The sequence below is a fragment of the Tachypleus tridentatus genome, chromosome 9, assembly GCF_004210375.1.
Source record: "Tachypleus tridentatus isolate NWPU-2018 chromosome 9, ASM421037v1, whole genome shotgun sequence".
Classification (NCBI taxonomy): Eukaryota; Metazoa; Arthropoda; class Merostomata; order Xiphosura; family Limulidae; genus Tachypleus; species Tachypleus tridentatus.
The window spans coordinates 165,729,434-165,750,488 of record NC_134833.1 but is presented as its reverse complement, the minus strand read 5'-3'; the positions used below and the strand labels follow the sequence as shown (position 1 = coordinate 165,750,488).

The window sequence follows — 21,055 nt, the reverse complement described above, 5'->3', positions numbered from 1 at the left end:
CCTCATCACCCACTGCTTTGTATCCACTGTTGATGTTCATCCAGAGTATGTAGCATGGTTTCTCCCCTCATCACCCACTGCTTTGTATCCACTGTTGATGTTCATCCAGACTATGTAGCATGGTTTCTCCCCTCATCACCCACTGCTTTGTATCCACTGTTGATGTTCATCCAGACTATGTAGCATGGTTTCTCCCCTCATCACCCACTGCTTTGTATCCACTGTTGATGTTCATCCAGACTATGTAGCATGGTTTCTCCCCTCATCACCCACTGCTTTGTATCCACTGTTGATGTTCATCCAGACTATGTAGCATGGTTTCTCCCCTCATCACCCACTGCTTTGTATCCACTGTTGATGTTCATCCAGAGTATGTAGCATGTTTTCTTCCCTCACCACCCACTGCTTTGTATCCACTGTTGATGTTCATCCAGGCTATGTAACATGTTTTCTCCCCTCATCACCCACTGCTTTGTATCCACTGTTGATTTTCATCCAGAGCATGTTTTCTCCCCTCATCACCCACTGCTTTGTATCTACTGTTGATGTTCATCCAGGCTATGTAGCATGTTTTCTCCCCTCATCACCCACTGCTTTGTATCCACTGTTGATGTTCATCCAGAGTATGTAGCATGGTTTCTCCCCTCATCACCCACTGCTTTGTATCCACTGTTGATGTTCATCCAGACTATGTAGCATGGTTTCTCCCCTCATCACCCACTGCTTTGTATCCACTGTTGATGTTCATCCAGATTATGTAGCATGGTTTCTCCCCTCATCACCCACTGCTTTGTATCCACTGTTGATGTTCATCCAGACTATGTAGCATGGTTTCTCCCTCATCACCCACTGCTTTGTATCCACTGTTGATGTTCATCCAGACTATGTAGCATGGTTTCTCCCTCATCACCCACTGCTTTGTATCCACTGTTGATGTTCATCCAGAGTATGTAGCATGTTTTCTTCCCTCACCACCCACTGCTTTGTATCCACTGTTGATGTTCATCCAGGCTATGTAACATGTTTTCTCCCCTCATCACCCACTGCTTTGTATCCACTGTTGATTTTCATCCAGAGCATGTTTTCTCCCCTCATCACCCACTGCTTTGTATCCACTGTTGATTTTCATCCAGAGCATGTTTTCTCCCCTCATCACCCACTGCTTTGTATCCACTGTTGATGTTCATCCAGAGCATGTAGCATGTTTTCTCCCCTCTTTTCTTTCAGTGGAGTATGAGTTTCCAGTTCCAAGCTGTTGGGATAGTGGACAGTATAGGAACCTCCAGAATGCGATAGTAATATTTGATAGAAACAATAAAGAAACCTTGGATATTCTTTATTGGCATGAGAGAATGTTTTAGTGTGTTACATTCAAATCTTATTAAACTAATTTTTGTCTATGTTATACCAGTCAGTATAGAATAAAATCTTAGCTAATAATCCATAATTTAATAGTATATAAGTTTTAAGTTCCTTATTCTATAAGAAAATATGTTTTAAAAATCCTGAATTTTCCCTTATATGTCACAGATGACATTTTCTCTGGGCATCTTGTCTTCTCTATTTTTTTCAACCACAACTTCAAAGAGTAAGAAATTAAACACAAATTACTTTCTATACAATTGCCATTTCTCAGACAAGGCATACTTTTTTTAGCCTTCAGTTTTGGTTGTTCAGAGAACTATCAATAGAAAATCAGACCAGACTCATCTATCACATTCTCTCCTACATGTAATTGTATGTTCCCTATTACCAATACAAAGTCAAAGTTTTCATCTATCAAATGACATAACAGTAATAGTTTCATTGAGAATACAAGCTGCATTCTATTGAGAAACTTAATGACTAGCTTGGATGAATTTGTCATGCCTTTTCTTACATTGATAGAAAGCCAGAAAAATTGTGAGAGTTAGGGAAAATTGACTACCTTTTGTATTTTATTAGTCTATGTTCTTTGGTGGATTATTTAATTAATTAAAAAGTATTTAGTGCATTACTACCATTAGTATAAAATGTAGGCCTAAATATCCTTGACAGTGGATAGTATAAAAAAGAAGATTGGGTAAGTACTTTATTTACTGTTTTTCATGTTTGTTCTTTACTTATTGTTATAAAAGTAACCAAAATGTAAAAATATGAATTTTATTTTAGTTTAGTTAATATTAGATTAGGTAAAACAGATAATAACAATAATAATTATATCATGAAAATGTTTCACAGGGTATGAGTCAAACATTTGGGTAATGTAATTCAGTATAGTAACATGAACTGCATGTGCTTCAAGTGATTTATAACTTATAGCATAGATAGTAGTTAAGCATTGTTCAAAGGGCACTAAAATAATAGTTTAATAGAAAAAAATTACTTTCCACATGAACTATTCAAAACAAATACTCAATATATAAATGAAAATATTTTATTTTAGTTTATTAAATATACCTGACAAGAAATATGATTTTTTTCATGTGGAAGACTTGTAATGTTAACTAAAAGACTGCCAAATTTTGTGAAGTTTTCCACGATGTATTGAAAACTAGAAGTATTGAATCTATATAGACTTTGAACTATCACGAAGATGTCATATGGTGAGTCAAATTGACCATGTTAAGAGTTAACAGTAGGGCAGTGTTGTTCTGTTGGTGTAGACAACAAGACGTCCTCTGATACTCCATTTCCATAGAGGTTTATATATGGGGCTGTTATAGCTGTGGACTGAGCTGTTAAAATTGCAATTCACTTCATTGTTTGGGATCCCTTATCCTCTTACCACATGGGTGTTGGGATCCCTTATCCTCTTACCACATGGGTGTTGGGATCCCTTATTCTCTTACCACATGGGTGTTGGGATCCCTTATCCTCTTACCACATGGGTGTTGGGATCCCTTATCCTCTTACCACATGGGTGTTGGGATCCCTTATTCTCTTACCACATGGGTGTTGGGATCCCTTATCCTCTTACCACATGGGTGTTGGGATCCCTTATCCTCTTACCACATGGGTGTTGGGATCCCTTATCCTCTTCCCACATGGGTGTTGGTTCTCACTAGATGGATGCTTGATTTGGAGCTGAACAAGTCAACTTGAGTTCTCATATGTGTATTACATGTAAATATGTTTCCTCACTCAATTATACTCTTATTCACTTCACATGTGTTGTTGGTTCTGGTTTTGGTATTTTCAGATTCATACTGTACTTTTTCTTATACTATCTCTCAATCACTTTCATATCCCAGGGATGATTTTGAGCTGGGTTGGTTCCTGAGTGGGATTGTTTACTTTACGGGAACATCTTTTTCTTTGCTGGTTATCAGGATGTCAGGTTCTCAGATTTGTGAAAACATTTATTGTATTGCTCTCGTGTCCAGTTCACAGATTGGTGATTATAAGATTGTTCTCAGACTTGCTGAATTTGAGGTGAAGATGGTATGATCCACTTTCCTACCCCAGCATCATTGTTGGTACCCAGTGGCTGGGTTTTGGATTGTAAATGACTTACTGGCAGTATAATCCTCTTTCCTACCCCCATGTGAATGCCAGTTCCTGTTGGCTTGGTTTGGGATTGTAGTTAACTTGCCATGTGTGGTCCATCACACCCTAAACACTTTACATCTTGGGGCACGTCCTTTTTACCCTCACTGCTATTCCTGTAATCTGTGGGATTGATATTCAAATATTGTGTCGTTTGGATCCAACCATTGTTTTCTCCTTCTTGAATGTGCTTCTTCCATTTTCCATCTGTATCTGCATCACCTTTTTCCACATAGGGTGAAGAATATACCTAGGACAGAAGTAGTGCGGTCTCCCACATATGATCTGCTAACGTGAGGATCTTTTGGGATGTTCTTCAGATGCTTTTGAAGTATGTCATTATCTTTCCCTTGAATGGGTCACTTCAGTGTGGTATTCTAACAATTTATGTGAGTGAAGGTAATGAACTATATCAGAGGTAATAATTTTCCTATACCAAAAATGTTTATCCAATCCATATTTACATTTCCTCACACTTCCTTCCCAGTTGAAAACCAGTGCTTCCACTTTCTACTAAACCATGAAGTGATAGTTTGATAGAATTGAATAGAGGGAGTCGAGCATCTAGTTCCTGTTGGTGGAAGGTTGTCTCATGATGATTTACTTGTAAGATGCAGTTAAATGCAGGGTACATGAGAGCCAAAAACTTATGGCATATAAAAACGTTTTGTATATAGAGAGCAGCACTGAATGAGAATAGCTATTTATGTTAGAGGAGGTATAATACTGTTATAACCTCCGTGGTGTGTGTGTACTGGTATTTTCAGCAGTATACTCTACTATTATTTTGTATACTTGCTTAGAGAAAAAGATGTTAGGATAGTTTTTTAATCGTGTTATTGTCTTCAAAACTTGTGGGTTAATATAAAACAATCAAACTGGTTTCTTATCCTACATTTTATCACCTTTGTTTCTGGATTTATTGAAAAAAAAGACTAAATTTGTTTTATTTGTTACTTTTTTTAATGAGTAACTAACTTTGAAATGCTATATTTGTATCATATTATAAACTAGCTGTAGTACCTGAGTCTTGGATGGAACTGATGTAAATTCATGATTAATGAAAAGTCTCAAAACATGAAAGGTTATATTTAATTATGAAAAATGTAAAACACAAAATGTCAAACTGCAAGTTCATGAGTATTTCAACATGGACCCAACAAACCTTCATGCCATATTTGGTGAAGATCCATCTACATGGAGAGAAGTAGTGGTAAACAATGCAAAAACAACCATAAAACTGTAAACAAAATGTGTATGTCTCCTTGATGGACCTAATTAACCTCCATATCAGTTTGTTAAAGATCCATCCATACCCTGCAAAGTAGTTACATGGACATACAACAGACAGTACTACCATATTTATTTAGATTAATAAACTGGAGATGATATTATATGTTTACTTTAGTGATACCACTGGTTGCTGTTTATATTAACCTGTTGAATGTGTTTTATTTTAGGATATCTTTGTCACAGTTAAAACAGAACAGCCTCATGACCTACCAAAAGATGAGGTCATTTCAAAATTTAGTGTCAACAGTGATGATGATTTGGATAATTCAGAATATGGTGTTATCAGTGTGAAAACTGAATTACAACAATGTACTGAATCTAGGTTGGAAAGTACATCTGGTACGTATATATGTCTCCTACAATCTGTAAATTCATTGTCAGTATCTTAAAAGACTATGTTAGATACTTGGTAGTCTTTTAAAAGTTATTGAACTATGTACACAGTATTAATATGTGGTGTATTAGATCTGTGTTTATTGTGTGAAATTTTTCAAAGTGATAAAATGTCAAAACATTTGAAAATACATTAAAATTCAGTTTGAATGGAAACTGATGGAGAGAACAGTTGTTTTTGTTGTAAGATGAAACAAAAAAAAATTTCTAACTGAACAATTTTTCTTTGTTGTACTTTATAGACTTTTGAGTAGTCATTCCTAGAGTACAAAATGGGCTGTAATGAGTAATTGTTCTGAACAATTACATCCTCTACTGGTAATCATGAACCCCCTTCATGCTGAAGTGAATGTTTATACTGTTTTTGAAGAAGTAATGTGTCTCATATGTGATGGTTTGTTGATTAGGGTACTTGACTCACAATTTATGGGTTTAAAGCTTGAATCCCTGTCACTGAACACTGTTGTTCTCTTAGCAGTGGGGAGTGTTATAATATTATGGTCAATCCTTCTATTCATTGGTAAAAGTGTAGCCCATGAGTTGTAGGAGAGTGGTGTTGACTGTCTTCTTTCTTGACTATCAATGCTTAATATTGTTTGGCTGGTGTAGATAATCCAGTTATTTTGTAAATTTCAGAAAACTTAAACAAAACCCAAACTTGATAAAAGAACTATATATTTATGAGATGTTTAATTTTCTAGGTCTTGGCATTTCTTGTTATCTATTTAACTTAAATTTAGGTTTTCAGAACAGGATCTTTAGAGTACTGATGTCGGTCAACAGGTTTAAAACAAAACATTGGAAGATCTTATAATATTCAACTAGTTTCAGTTACGAGACATCTCTTAAAATTAATCCAAAAGTTGCTCATTAAAAGCAAAATTGGTTGGTACATATTTCTACAGTTAATTTAAGACTTAGTCTAATATGGACACGTCCCTTGAACGTAGTATGTTACTTCCATTTTAAATAAGAATTTCATGTGAGGAGGAAAGTGTTTTCAGAAATTGCATCATCATTATCTTCAAATTGAATATCTTTCACATTAATATTATTTTAATATATTTTATATGCTTACATTGTTTTAACTTATTAACCCCAAATCAACCTTCATTTTCATACTAAAATATTTATATGGTAAATATATATTACAATAAGTAAATATGTTAAACTCCATACTTCTTAGACAGGTGGTAAATAACAGAAGAAAGAAGACCCGGAGAACAAATGTCACACTAATGGAGATTGATGATTTTTTAAAAACATTTAATTAGACAAATAAAAACCTAACACTGAAGTAATGTAATATATGATTTATTAGCCATATTTTGATGTCTAGTTTATTGATATACATTGGTTACAAAGTGGTTTAGTTAAATATTGAATGTAACTTTTGAAAATGTTGTTACATGCACACTTTAACCTACCAATAGAACTAGTTTAAATTATGTGTGTTGTATCAGATATTTTTATTTCAGATATAAAGACCAGTGTGAACTCCTGTTGTGGAAGCAGTTTTCCTGATTGTCATCTTTTAAAACAAGAAGATCTATTTAAAGATGTGAAATCTTCAAGATTAAACATTGGTGTTTGTGGAAAAACAAATTTAAATGGAAGTAACATACAACAACCATGTGGAAAGGAAAGTGTAACATCTGATAATGTGAAACAACACAATAGAATACCACGTGGAAAGAAATTGTATAGAGGTGCAGTTAGTGGTAAACATTTTAGTTTTAATATTGATTTAGAAAAATGTAATCAAATACATACTGGAGAGAAACCATATAGTTGTGCAACTTGTGGAAAAGATTTTAGAAAGAATTGGGACTTAAAAATACATCAAAAAATCCATACTGGGGAAAATCTTTACAATTGTAACATTTGTGGAAAACAACTTAGGACTAACTCTAGCTTAAAAGTACATGAACGAATACATACTGGGGAGAGACCCTATATTTGTACAGTATGTGGTAAACAGTTTAGAACAAATTATGCATTAAAATATCATAAAAAAATACATACTGGTGAAAAACCTTACACTTGTATAATATGTGATAAACAGTTTAGAACAAATTATTCATTAAAATATCATAAAAAAACACATACAGGGGAGAAGCCTTACTGTTGTGTAGTATGTGACAAGCAGTTTAGAACAAGTGGTGGATTAAGATATCATAACAAAATACATACTGGACAGAAACCTTACAGTTGTGATGTTTGTGGAAAACAGTTTAGAGGTAATGCTAGCTTAAAAGAACACGAACGAATACATACTGGGGAGAGACCCTACAGTTGTGTAGTGTGTGGTAAACAGTTCAGAACAAGTAATACAGTAAAATATCATGAACGAATACACACTGGTGAGAAGCCTTACTGTTGTACAATTTGTGGAAAAGACTTTAAATCAACTTGTAACTTAATGACGCATCAAAAAAAACACCGTGCAAAAACATTATTGTTGTGCAGTTTGTAAAAAGAAGTTTTATACAAGTAATGAATTAAAACAACATGGATGAAGATGTACAGAGGAGAAACCTCACTGTTGTGTTATTTGTAATGAATTAAAACAACATGGATGAAGACATACAGAGGAGAAACCTCACTGTTGTGTTATTTGTAATGAATTAAAACAACATGGATGAAGACATACAGAGGAGAAACCTCACTGTTGTGTTATTTGTAATGAATTAAAACAACAGGGATGAAGACGTACAGAGGAGAAACCTGACTGTTGTGTTATTTGTAATGAATTAAAACAACATGGATGAAGACGTACAGAGGAGAAACCTCACTGTCGTGTTATTTGTAATGAATTAAAACAACATGGATGAAGACATACAGAGGAGAAACCTCACTGTCGTGTTATTTGTAATGAATTAAAACAACATGGATGAAGACGTACAGAGGAGAAACCTGACTGTTGTGTTATTTGTAATGAATTAAAACAACATGGATGAAGACGTACAGAGGAGAAACCTCACTGTTGTGTTATTTGTAATGAATTAAAACAACATGGATGAAGACGTACAGAGGAGAAACCTCACTGTTGTGTTATTTGTAATGAACTAAAACAACATGGATGAAGATGTACAGAGGAGAAACCTCACTGTTGTGTTATTTGTAATGAATTAAAACAACATGGATGAAGACATACAGAGGAGAAACCTATGGATGTGTTATTTGTAATGAATTAAAACAACATGGATGAAGACATACAGAGGAGAAACCTCACTGTTGTGTTATTTGTAATGAATTAAAACAACAGGGATGAAGACATACAGAGGAGAAACCTCACTGTTGTGTTATTTGTAATGAATTAAAACAACAGGGATGAAGACATACAGAGGAGAAACCTCACTGTTGTGTTATTTGTAATGAATTAAAACAACATGGATGAAGATGTACAGAGGAGAAACCTCACTGTTGTGTTATTTGTAATGAATTAAAACAACATGGATGAAGACGTACAGAGGAGAAACCTCACTGTTGTGTTATTTGTAATGAATTAAAACAACATGGATGAAGACGTACAGAGGAGAAACCTCACTGTTGTGTTATTTGTGGAAAATAAGTTAGTACTAGTAATAGCTTAATAATAAAGTAATATATATTGGAGAGAAATCTTACCTCACAGCTGTAGCTTTTGAAGAAAACAATTTCCAAATAATTATATTCTTAAATAACATAAAATAAGACATACTAGAGAGAAACCTTACATTTTAGTAAAAATGATAAATTAAAATATTATGAAGGAATGCATATTGTATTAAAACCTTTACTTTTGTACAGTAAGTGAAAATAATAATGTATTAAAACCATCGAAAAAATACACTGGAGAGAAGCCAGTTTCAAAGCTTATAGAAATGAGTTTGGGAAAATCTAAATTAAAATATATCCAGAACTAACACCTGAGAGAAACTACCCTGTTGTTTACTGCAGTGTAAATAGTTTGAAAGAAATTGTAACTGTTACTGAATGTAGTTATTGTTCAAATTTTATTGAATTAGAATGAGACAGGATTTAGTTCTACAGATCTATGTTTAAATGTGTTTTTAATAATACCATTAGTTGGAATTATTGTGTTGATGTTTTACATGATAAAGTGACAACAAAAGAAAATATAAAATATTAAATGTGGATGGAGAGATAACAGAACGCATGTTTCTGTGAATTGAAACTGGAAGAAACTTTATAACTGTATAGTTTAATTGCTAGTTTTTTATGTATAGACAGTAAGAAATGATTACAACCAGTTTAGTTATATTAATATTTTAACGTATACTAAGGATGTGGTGCTATAATTGATTTCTCTGTATTTGATTTTCTGAGAACTTGCATACCTATGAATAATGATATTTCAGTGATCTCAAACTACAATGTGAATTTTCCATACTGATTAAATAATTGTACAGTATTCTATTAAAATGATTCTTTCATAAAGTTAATGAAAGAATAAGTAAAATATTTATAAACATTTTTATTTTTCTTAAAGTTTGGTATTTGTAGATTTTTAACTTGTACATAGGTCTTTTGAATGGGAATTTTATGTCAACATGTTAATAGAGAAAGTATTTCAAGATATTGTGTTATTAAAGTAAAAAATAAGCTATTCTTAAACTTGATGAAGGAAGTTAATAGTTGAAAGTTGGTTGTGTTACTGTATTGTTATATTTGAACAGTTCAATCTGTCTGCTTTAAACCTTTCTATTGAATTATACTTCCATTCTGTATTTAGAAACGTGTTTCTTCTTCATTTAAAAATAAATCAAATAAAAAAATGGCTGATATTAATACTTCAAAAATGATGTATAAAATATAGTAGACATAATGTTTCCTTCATCCATATAGAACACTACAGGCACTTAGTACAGTGGAATATTAACAAACAAGTATAGTAGACATAATGTTTCCTTCATCCATATAGAACACTACAGGCACTTAGTACAGTGGAATATTAACAAACAAGTATAGTAGACATAATGTTTCCTTCATCCATATAGAACACTACAGGCACTTAGTACAGTGGAATATTAACAAACAAGTATAGTAGACATAATGTTTCCTTCATCCATATAGAACACTACAGGCACTTAGTACAGTGGAATGTTAACAAACAAGTATAGTAGACATAATGTTTCCTTCATCCATATAGAACACTACAGGCACTTAGTACAGTGGAATATTAACAAACAAGTATAGTAGATATCATGTTTCCTTCATCCATATAGAACACTACAGGCACTTAGTACAGTGGAATACTAACAAACAAGTATAGTAGACATAATGTTTCCTTCATCCATATAGAACACTACAGGCACTTAGTACAGTGGAATATTAACAAACAAGTATAGTAGACATAATGTTTCCTTCATCCATATAGAACACTACAGGCACTTTGTACGGTGGAATATTAACAAACAAGACTAGTATAAAGTCATTTAATAAACTACCTTGTTTGTGAAGGATTAGTAGTAGCCATCCCTGCATTAACTACCTTGTTTGTGAAGGATTATTAGTAGCCATTTCTACATTAACTACCTTGTTTGTGAAGGATTATTAGTAGCCATCCCTACATTAACTACCTTGTTTGTGAAGGATTATTAGTAGCCATCCCTACATTAACTACCTTGTTTGTGAAGGATTATTAGTAGCCATTTCTACATTAACTACCTTGTTTGTGAAGGATTATTAGTAGCCATTTCTACATTAACTACCTTGTTTGTGAAGGATTATTAGTAGCCATTTCTACATTAACTACCTTGTTTGTGAAGGATTATTAGTAGCCATTTCTACATTAACTACCTTGTTTGTGAAGGATTATTAGTAGCCATCCCTACATTAACTACCTTGTTTGTGAAGGATTATTAGTAGCCATCCCTACATTAACTACCTTGTTTGTGAAGGATTATTAGTAGCCATCCCTACATTAACTACCTTGTTTGTGAAGGATTATTAGTAGCCATTTCTTCATTAACTACCTTGTTTGTGAAGGATTATTGGTAGCCATCCCTACATTAACTACCTTGTTTGTGAAGGATTATTAGTAGCCATCCCTACATTAACTTCCTTTTTTAGAAAAATATTTCTTTACTTCTCTGCTTGTTGTTTTTTATGCAGTGTTTCAATCGACAGAGGAAGGTTGTATTTATTACTAAGTTCTAATATTTATTGTTTATCAGTTTTTGACTAATAATTTTTGTTTCACCCTGTGCTTAAGGTTTTTAAGGGATATGAACTTCAAGGGGTAATAATGACATTATTTACCCTAGAGTTATTATGTATTTTGCATTACTGCTAGTTTAATAATTCTTATAGAAGCAGATAGTGCATTTGAAATTATGTCTCCTCATTGTAACTGATTCACAACATTGTTTTGGTTTTTATCTTATAATAAAAAGAAGAAAGGATAAAAAAAATTCAGATGTTTTTACAAAAAATATTTATTACATATTTCCAGAACTTAACCATTATGTAGATATTATTATCAATGAAAACACTGTATAGTATTGTAAAGTTCTGATTGATGAGATATTTGAAATGTCATTTTGATGAACATTCTCCTAACATAGACAGTGTTAATGAAAACACTGTATAATATTGTAAAGTTCTGATTGATGAGATATTTGAAATGTCATTTTGATGAACATTCTCCTAACATAGACAGTGTTAATGAAAACACTGTATAGTATTGTAAAGTTCTGATTGATGTCATTTTGATGAACATTCTCCTAACATAGACAGTGTTAATGAAAACACTGTATAGTATTGTAAAGTTCTGATTGATGAGATATTTGAAATGTCATTTTGATGAACATCCTCCTAACATAGACAGTGTTAATGAAAACACTGTATAGTATTGTAAAGTTCTGATTGATGAGATATTTGAAATGTCATTTTGATGAACATCCTCCTAACATAGACAGTGTTAATGAAAACACTGTATAGTATTGTAAAGTTCTGATTGATGAGATATTTGAAATGTCATTTTGATGAACATTCTCCTAACATAGACAGTATTAATGAAAACACTGTATATTATTGTAAAGTTCTGATTGATGAGATATTTGAAATGTCATTTTGATGAACATTCTCCTAACATAGACAGTGGTAATGAAAACATTGTATAGTATTGTAAAGTTCTGATTGATGTCATTTTGATGAACATTCTCCTAACATAGACAGTGTTAATGAAAACACTGTATAGTATTGTAAAGTTCTGATTGATGTCATTTTGATGAACATTCTCCTAACATAGACAGTGTTAATGAAAACACTGTATAGTATTGTAAAGATCTGATTGATGTCATTTTGATGAACATCCTCCTAACATAGACAGTGTTAATGAAAACACTGTATAGTATTGTAAAGTTCTGATTGATGTCATTTTGATGAACATTCTCCTAACATAGACAGTGTTAATGAAAACACTGTATAGTATTGTAAAGTTGTGATTGATGAGATATTTGAAATGTCATTTTGATGAACATTCTCCTAACATAGACAGTGTTAATGAAAACACTGTATAGTATTGTAAAGTTCTGATTGATGTCATTTTGATTAACATTCTCCTAACATAGACAGTGTTAATGAAAACACTGTATAATATTGTAAAGTTCTGATTGATGTCATTTTGATGAACATTCTAAACTGCTAGTGTCACTTTTCAACTTGTGCACTTAATGACTGAATATATATATAAAAGCACTAATTTTTTTTATTGTAAAACAAACAGAAAATGTTATTAATAAAATTTTTCACCAATCTGCCATCTGACATATCAGTGCACAAAATAAATTCATCCATGACCTTGAAAATTCAACATCCTCAGATTCCACAAAATGTGGTTCATTTAGACGTCACATTTGTTTTTCTGAGCCTACTCCAGACATCTTTCGGTTTACACACAAGTGTCAGTATGGATCATTTTGTGTTTTGTTATTAGTTCCACTTAGTAAGGTTCGTCTGTCAAAAGTAACAGTTTGGTGTTTTTCTCTGAGCAACAGAAATATGTGTTCCACTGTCTCTACCTTTCATTAAAGTAGTCTCAGTGTCACTGTTAGTAGACTAGGCTAAAACTACTAATAGATTCTGAAGTACTGTTAATTGGACCTACCAAATCAACTGCAGTTGATCATATGATAATAACTAGTGTTTCCCTTATTAGTGCTGTGGTTATCACATGAGCACCAACATCTATTAATATCTTCTTGTCAGTAAACGTTCTAGAGTAATTTTTGTGCATGTTTCTTTTACTTTTGGGTCTTAGAATTTACCTGTCTTAAAATCACTAACATTTTTAAAAGGCATACTTTTGTTTCTAGTTTGTACAACACTATATTTTCAATTGACTTGCAACTTTATATACCAATGTAACTGGCTAAATGGTTGGGTAACCATGAAATGTTATATTCTACAAAAATTTAATGGAATTTGGGCATGACTAAAGGTCATCAGAAATGCAGTTGTTTATACATTCAAACGTAAATTTAACACTAGATATCCAGTTGTAGAGGATAAGACAATTGTCTCAGATTAATCTTCTGAACCAAACTTTATTTATACAAAATAACATTTAAATAATTAAGAATGAACAGGAATAATTACGAAACTCAACAATAAATAAATAAATAACCATTTGTTCCATTTTGATTACCAATAACAATACGCTTAATTATGAGCATTATATTCATAGTTTATGTATTCAAATCTTGCATCCAAATACATCACAACAACAAATGTAAACATTCATATGTAACTAAGTAGTGTGCACACAACACCAGAGATAAAATACACTTCAAATGGGTAATGCTTATCTTAAACATGAAGAATCTCACCCACAATGCTTCCCAAGTAGAAATCTGGATGTTTCCTAGGAAATCAACACCAACTGTTAGTTTCAGTTGGCAAACAGCAGCAAAATTTGGTTTAAATCCTGTGTGTCTTAATCCAATATATGCTGAAAGATTGTTTTCTCCACTAAAATATGTTGTGAGATAGGATTGGAAGTCTTGGACTAAGTGTAAAGACGAACCAACCTCATGAAACTATATCACCAGAATCCCATGAAACAATTTAACAGTTAAATTTCTGAAAATAGTGATAAATAAATAAAACCTTGGATTATATCATATAATCAATATTATTTACTAGTAGGTCCCAATAAACCTTTTGAATTCTATATAATTCTAGAAGGAAACGTCAATTACATTTATTTTTTAACAAAGGAGACTCAATACAGTACATTGCTAATAAGAAAAATAATATTTGGATTCCTATACAGTGGGTGAAAGTATCACAATATAGTGTTCAACTTCTTTAAGAAACCACGGGGTTTTATTTCCATTAGATGCCAGTGTTTCTTGTCATTTTATTTAGCTCGAAAAAACAACAACAAACTGCTGCTATATTGAGAACTTTAACAGTTGTGATTTCTCTCACAGATAGACTACAGTATGACATGGTACAATAATATCTTGTATGTCTATAACACTAATATGTCCCACCTCAGTGGCACAGCAGAATGTCTATGGACTCCCACTGCTAGAAACTGGATTTTGATAACCATGGTGGGCAGAGCACAGTAAACCCATTGTGTAGCTTTGTGATTAATTCTAAACAAACACTAACATACAAATCAATATATATATAAGATAATAATTAATACAGCTTTTCTCTGGCTTACATTGTAATAGTTGGTAAAGTAAATGTTATCTTGGAGCTGTCAAAATTCAAAATATTTTTACTTCAAACTTTTCAAAATAAATAATAACTGTTGATATTTGTGACTTTCAGACTAAAAGTCCATTTACCAATGTTAAACTCGTCTGTGTCACCACTTTTCTCCAAAACGCACTCGGAAAAAGCTGGATTCTCTTGTTGCTCAGAAATCAGACTACATTCTATGAAGATTAACAAAATATACAGAAAACACAAAGTACCATATTTTGAAGAATTCTCACCACTCAGCTTGATATTTAGAAATATAATCCAATCAATGATTTTTCAGTATTATGCTTGTCCTAATGATAATCAAGCAATAACCACCCATTACAGTGCATTATTGGTATCTTGCATTACTGCTTTTGGTGTGGAAGGAAAGAATAACTACATTCTTTCAGTCAATAATCCTCCATCTATTTTGCTTTCCTTGCTGTGAAGACCAATTATTAGTTACCAAATGCAATACATACTGATTCTCTTAGATGTAATAAACAAACCCATAATGTAAAAAAAGAGCCTATATAATCAATAAATTGAAATCTCATGAAGTTTGACACAGAGTAACCAACATCATTGATTCATAATGAGATTTTGTGTGACAACCTTTCAGACAGTTAAGAAAGTTTATCTCATACTCGACTCTTGAATGACTTTTGTAATTCACGTACACGTTACATCTGGTTGGGAGAGATTGGTTTAAGAAGTTATTAAAAAGAACTGCCATTGGCAAACACACAAAGTTTGTTACTCCCCATGTAAAGAGGCCTTTGAGAGAAACTTTGGTGAATATTGTTCCATTCCCAACATCAATGATACAAGATAGGGTAGTGTTCACTGACAACTAACTGCAATGAATAAGATTGAACCATTAAAATATAATCAGTTGTTACATGATTGTGATTTCCAGTATCTGATTTTTTTTTATTTCTTTGACAAAAGAGCAAGCTGCAGAAGCAGATCTTGTAGATATCTTTGAGCCGTTTGCTGAAGAGACAGATATACTATTCTTGGTATTGTGTTATCACTTGTGCATTGCTTTAGCACTTACTGCTAAGGTGACTAGCAGTGGTATCATGAATGGAAAATCGTCTGTCTGTTATCAGTACTGTTGATGTCAGACATTCACAGTTTTGTAAATCGCGCTTCATACTGATCGGTCAACCTGATCTGTTCTTAGCTAGTTGAAGTTCTGTTTCATTTTCAGATGATCAGAATAACTGAAATCAACCCTAAGAATAGCGCAAATGATGCTGTAATTTAAGAAGCTTAGAGTCTTTGTGATGTAGAAACAAATGGAAATGAAGGCAGCATTAGTACAATATCTCAAACTCTTAATGAAGAAATGGAATATCAGCCACGTGCTCATTGTTCGCCTTCAGTTTTTTGTTTTTCTTTTGGTCTAATATGTTCTCTGTGAAAACTAGTGCACTATTTTGAGAATATTATACAGTTGGAAATGTTAAAAATCTGAATCCGCAGGTACCCTGGGAAGCTGGTTTCACATTCAATATGACGAGAAACCGAATTGAAGTAAAAATGTATTCTCAAGACTTGGTATAGATATTTAAAACACTTAAATTAAAATAAAGTACAGAACAACGTTTCGACCTTCTCAGGTTATCTTCGGGTTACCAAAGAGAGTTTGTAGCTGACCATTACGAAGCACACGTCTTAATATCGATGGTGTAAAGAGGTATGGGATTATAGGGGGCGTTGCAGTTAGATGTTAGGTTATTGTTTCAATTTTGATTTGAGTAGCTGTATAAGTAGAGCTTCTTTGATTTTGCGTTTGTTTTTATTTCTTTCCATATTTAGTATCTGGATGTTTTCTGTAATTATGTTGTGCTTGTTTCATTTGTAGTGTTAAAAAACGTGCATAGGTGCTTTTCTGTGTGCTTTGAAAGTGGTTTCAATTTTTCTGCTTGTTTCTCCAATATAGAAGACGTGGCGGTTTTTGCATTGTATTTTATAAATTATGTTGGTATTGTGTTTGTCAGTGTAGTTCTTACATAGTATGAACTTTAGTTTTGTACCTGATTTTCCAACAGATTTAGTGTTTACTGGAATGTTGTGTTTTGTTACAAGTTTTTTTTCTCCCTTATATCGTAAATATACGGTATGCAACAGTGTAAGGTTTTATAATTTGTTGTTTCTTCGAACTTATTATTTGTTTGTTGTTGATCTAGGTGTGTGTGTATAATTTTTTCCAAGAGTTTTCCAAAATTTGTTGATGTTGATGAAGTGTTGTTTTATTTTGTTGATTTTGTCATTAATTTTATCAGGTGAACATAGTTTTGTGGCTGTGGTTATTTGGTTTCTTAATAGTTTAGTTTTTGTTTTGTCTCATGTGCTGAGTCCCAGGATGTGTATAATCCAGTATAAAGGATTTTTCTGTGGATTTCTGTTTTGAATTGTGTATCGGTTCTAGTGAACTTGAGGTTGAGAAATACTACTTGGTTAGTTTTTTCATGTTCACAGGTGAACTTAATGTTGAGGTGTATTAACGTAGTTGATAAAACTAAATGTGTGTACTGTAAATGTGAGTCCAGCAGCTGTATCTTTAACAGTATAGTGGTGGGGGTAAAGTTGAATTTTTCGCTTGATATTCAATCTCTTTCAGGAGTTGAAGACGAAAGACTTTCGAAACGTCATCCTCTAGACTTGTATCTCCACAATAGGCAGTTGTCGTCCATTCTACAACGTTTCATCATGAATACTCTGCGTAAACGTTCTATTAAAGAATCTCTTTCATGTTGGCTGGAAATGGTAACCGGATTGCCCATACTTAAGCCATTTATTTGTAGGTAGTTTTGGTCATTGAACATAAGCCAAAAACTTTTCAGAACACACACCCAGTTTTTTCAACGACATTAACTCCATACACCTCAACATTAAGTTCATCTGTAAACAGGAGAAAACTAACAGAATAGCATTTCTCAAAATCACAAGAACAGATACACATTTCAAAACAGAAATCCACAGAAAAATCACCTGTACTGGATTATACAGTTCCTGCGAGTCAGCACATGAAACAAAACAAAAACTCAACATATCAAGAAACCAAATAAACACAGCCACAAAACTATGTTCACCTGATAAAATTAACAATGAAATCAACAGAATAAAACAACATCAACAAATTTCCTCCAAAAACCATTGAAAAGATTATACACACACACACCTAGACCAACAAACAATAATATATTCGAAGAAACAACAAACTACAAAACCTGACACTGTTGCATACCGTATATTTAGGATATAAGCGAAAAAAAAAAGGAAAACTTATAACAAAACAAAACATTCTAGCAAACACTAAATTTATTCAAAAAACAGGTACAAAACTAAAGTCTATCTTATGTAAATGCTATACTGATAAACAAAACACCAATATAATTTATAAAATAAAATGTAACAAGTGTCACGACTTCTATATTGGGTCCCCCACTGGTACAGTGGTAAGTGTACGGACTTACAACGCTAAAATCAGGGGTTCGATTCCTCTCGGTGGATTCACGAGATAGCCCGATGTGGCTTTGCTACACTTCTATATTGGAGAAACAAGCAGAAAAAAATGGAAATCAGGTTCATAGAACGCAAAAATACTTTCGCCGTTTTTGAACACTGCAAATCAAATAAGCACAACATAATCGGAGAAAATATCCACATACTAAGTAGAGAAACAGATACAAATAAATTCAAAATCAAACTAAGGAATCTTACTTATACAACAACTCAAACCAGTATTGAACCAATAATCTAACTACAACGTCCCTAAGAATCTTACACTCGTTTAAAACCATCGTCACTAAGACGTGTGCGCAGTGACCGTCACTTACAAACCTCTTTGTTTACCTGACAGTGACCAAAGAGGGTTGAAATGTGTACTTTATTGTAATTAAAGTTTTTTATGCCCATACCAGCCGTCTTGAGAATATATTTTACTGGTTTCAGATCCATAATACGTAAATACTTCATTAAAATCAACATACTCTATGTAGAAGGTAAGTAAGCACTACAATCAAATAAATATTAACACTCGTACAAAACGATAGAAGGAATAACAGACGAAAAAAAACAAGGTAGAATTCTCAAGTTTTAGTGATCTTTTAAGATAACATGGTTTGTTTGTTTGTTTTTTGAATTTCGCATAAAGCTACATCGAGGGCTATCTGTGCTAGCTGTCCCTAATTTAGCAGTGTAAGACTAGAGGGAAGGCAGCTAGTCATCACCACCCACTGCCAACTTTTGGGCTACTCTTTTACCAACGAATAGTGGGATTGACCGTAACATAATAACGCCCCCACGTCTGAAAGGGCGAGCATGTTTGGCGCGACGGGGATGCGAACCCTCGACCCTCAGATTACGAGTCGCACGCCTTAACACGCTTGGCCATGGCGGGCCAAGATAACATGAAAAATAATGGGCCGTAACGACTTTCAAGTTCAACGTTTTTATTTAAGTTGAACTCTATACTAGTGCTCTACCTTAGTCTCTAGTGCCCACCCTGTTGACATTGCAAGAAATCAATATCCTCTCCTAGAAAATAAAATAAAAATATTACACTGTGTTGTAAGTGACTCGTAACTAGTACCGAGTAGTAGTAACATAATTGACTTTACTTGTTCTGTCATGATAGATAAATATAGATAGAGGATGTTCCCATCTATATCAGTGTATTGCAGGCAAATTATGTGCTGTGTACCTTCTTCAGTAATATATTTGTAATATTTCTTAAGTAATTTCCATGCTGTAAGGGCAACAAGTGGTCCAGAACGTCATGTTCAAATTGTTCCTTGTTGTAGATAATGTGTTGAGATATTGCAGTAATATATAACATGTGAGTTAAAAATGGTAACACTTGTATCTCTTGCTGGTTGAGTTTTACACTGTTTAAATTATGTAACAGACCAACACTAATGTTACTCAACTGTAGAAGGGTAGCAGTGTTTTCTCTCACTTTTTTCAATCCGTGTGTGGAATGAATTTTTTTTTAATGTGCACCAGTATCCAGTTAATGTGTGTTACCAGTTTGTTTGTTTTTTCTGGGGTAGGAAGAGACCATGACCACTACTGAATCTTTAGGCCAACTTACGATGCTACCAGTTGGTTATTTTGGCTTTAGGCCTATTGACTGCTGTGCCATTGAGGCCGTCAATATGTTGACACTTCTTACTCGTACTAAGTATATGCATTGTATTTGACTGGTTGTTGGGTAGCCTCGTACTAAGTATGTGCATTGTATTTGACTGGTTGTTGGGTAGCCTCGTACTAAGTATGTGCATTGTATTTGACTGGTTGTTGGGTAGCCTCATACTAAGTATGTGCATTGTATTTGACTGGTTGTTGGGTAGCCTCGTACTAAGTATGTGCATTGTATTTGACTGGTTGTTGGGTAGCCTCGTACTAAGTATGTGCATTGTATTTGACTGGTTGTTGGGTAGCCTCATACTAAGTATATGCATTGTATTTGACTGGTTGTTGGGTAGCCTCGTACTAAGTATGTGCATTGTATTTGACTGGTTGTTGGGTAGCCTCGTACTAAGTATGTGCATTGTATTTGACTGGTTGTTGGGTAGCATAATCAAGGGTTACTATACAAACTATTAGTGATAAAACCAAACAAGATAGAGATGGGTTTTCACGTACCACGTAATTCAGCTGATGATCACATAGTGTAATAAGTCACCACAAATTTACATCAAGAACAAAATAACTATCCACTTTGTCTATTACACGTTTTCTTCACCTAACTTGTTCTACTACTTTTAGGGTTATTATATAACAACATTTTGTGACTGGAAGTCATTGTTCTGTTGAGGTAACTAGTAATATTGGGATTTTATTTTCCATGTAAAGTTGTGGTGATTTATTACACTATGAGACGTTAGCCGAATCATGTGATATGATTTTTCTTCAGTTACATCCTAAGCCACTCACAGCATTCTCTTCTTCATCTGTAAGATCTGAAACATTTCATCCTATCAGATTTCATGTCCCTCATTGTGCTCCAGAAACTTATATGGTGACTAAATCAATCCAGTACCTCTTTTGTGGTTCCCTTTCTTCGATTTACACTGGACCTATACAGATACTTCACTTACCGGTTGTGGTGTGT

At 33.3% G+C, this 21,055-nt stretch overlaps 2 protein-coding genes across 2 annotated transcripts in view; one reads left to right on the top strand and one right to left on the bottom strand.

The window, feature by feature from the left end:
* Positions 1–8,116, top strand: part of LOC143226875 (uncharacterized) — a 42,614-nt gene extending 34,498 nt beyond the window's left edge. Inside the window, exons 4-5 of the mRNA XM_076458408.1 lie at positions 4,989–5,160; positions 6,693–8,116. Of these exons, the coding sequence (XP_076314523.1) occupies positions 4,989–5,160; positions 6,693–7,690 (1,170 nt within the window). The 3' untranslated portion in view covers positions 7,691–8,116. The remainder of the gene's footprint in view (positions 1–4,988; positions 5,161–6,692) is intronic.
* Positions 1–21,055, bottom strand: part of LOC143227570 (uncharacterized) — a 434,192-nt gene that overhangs the window by 303,354 nt on the left and 109,783 nt on the right. The gene's annotated exons all lie outside the window — the stretch shown is intronic.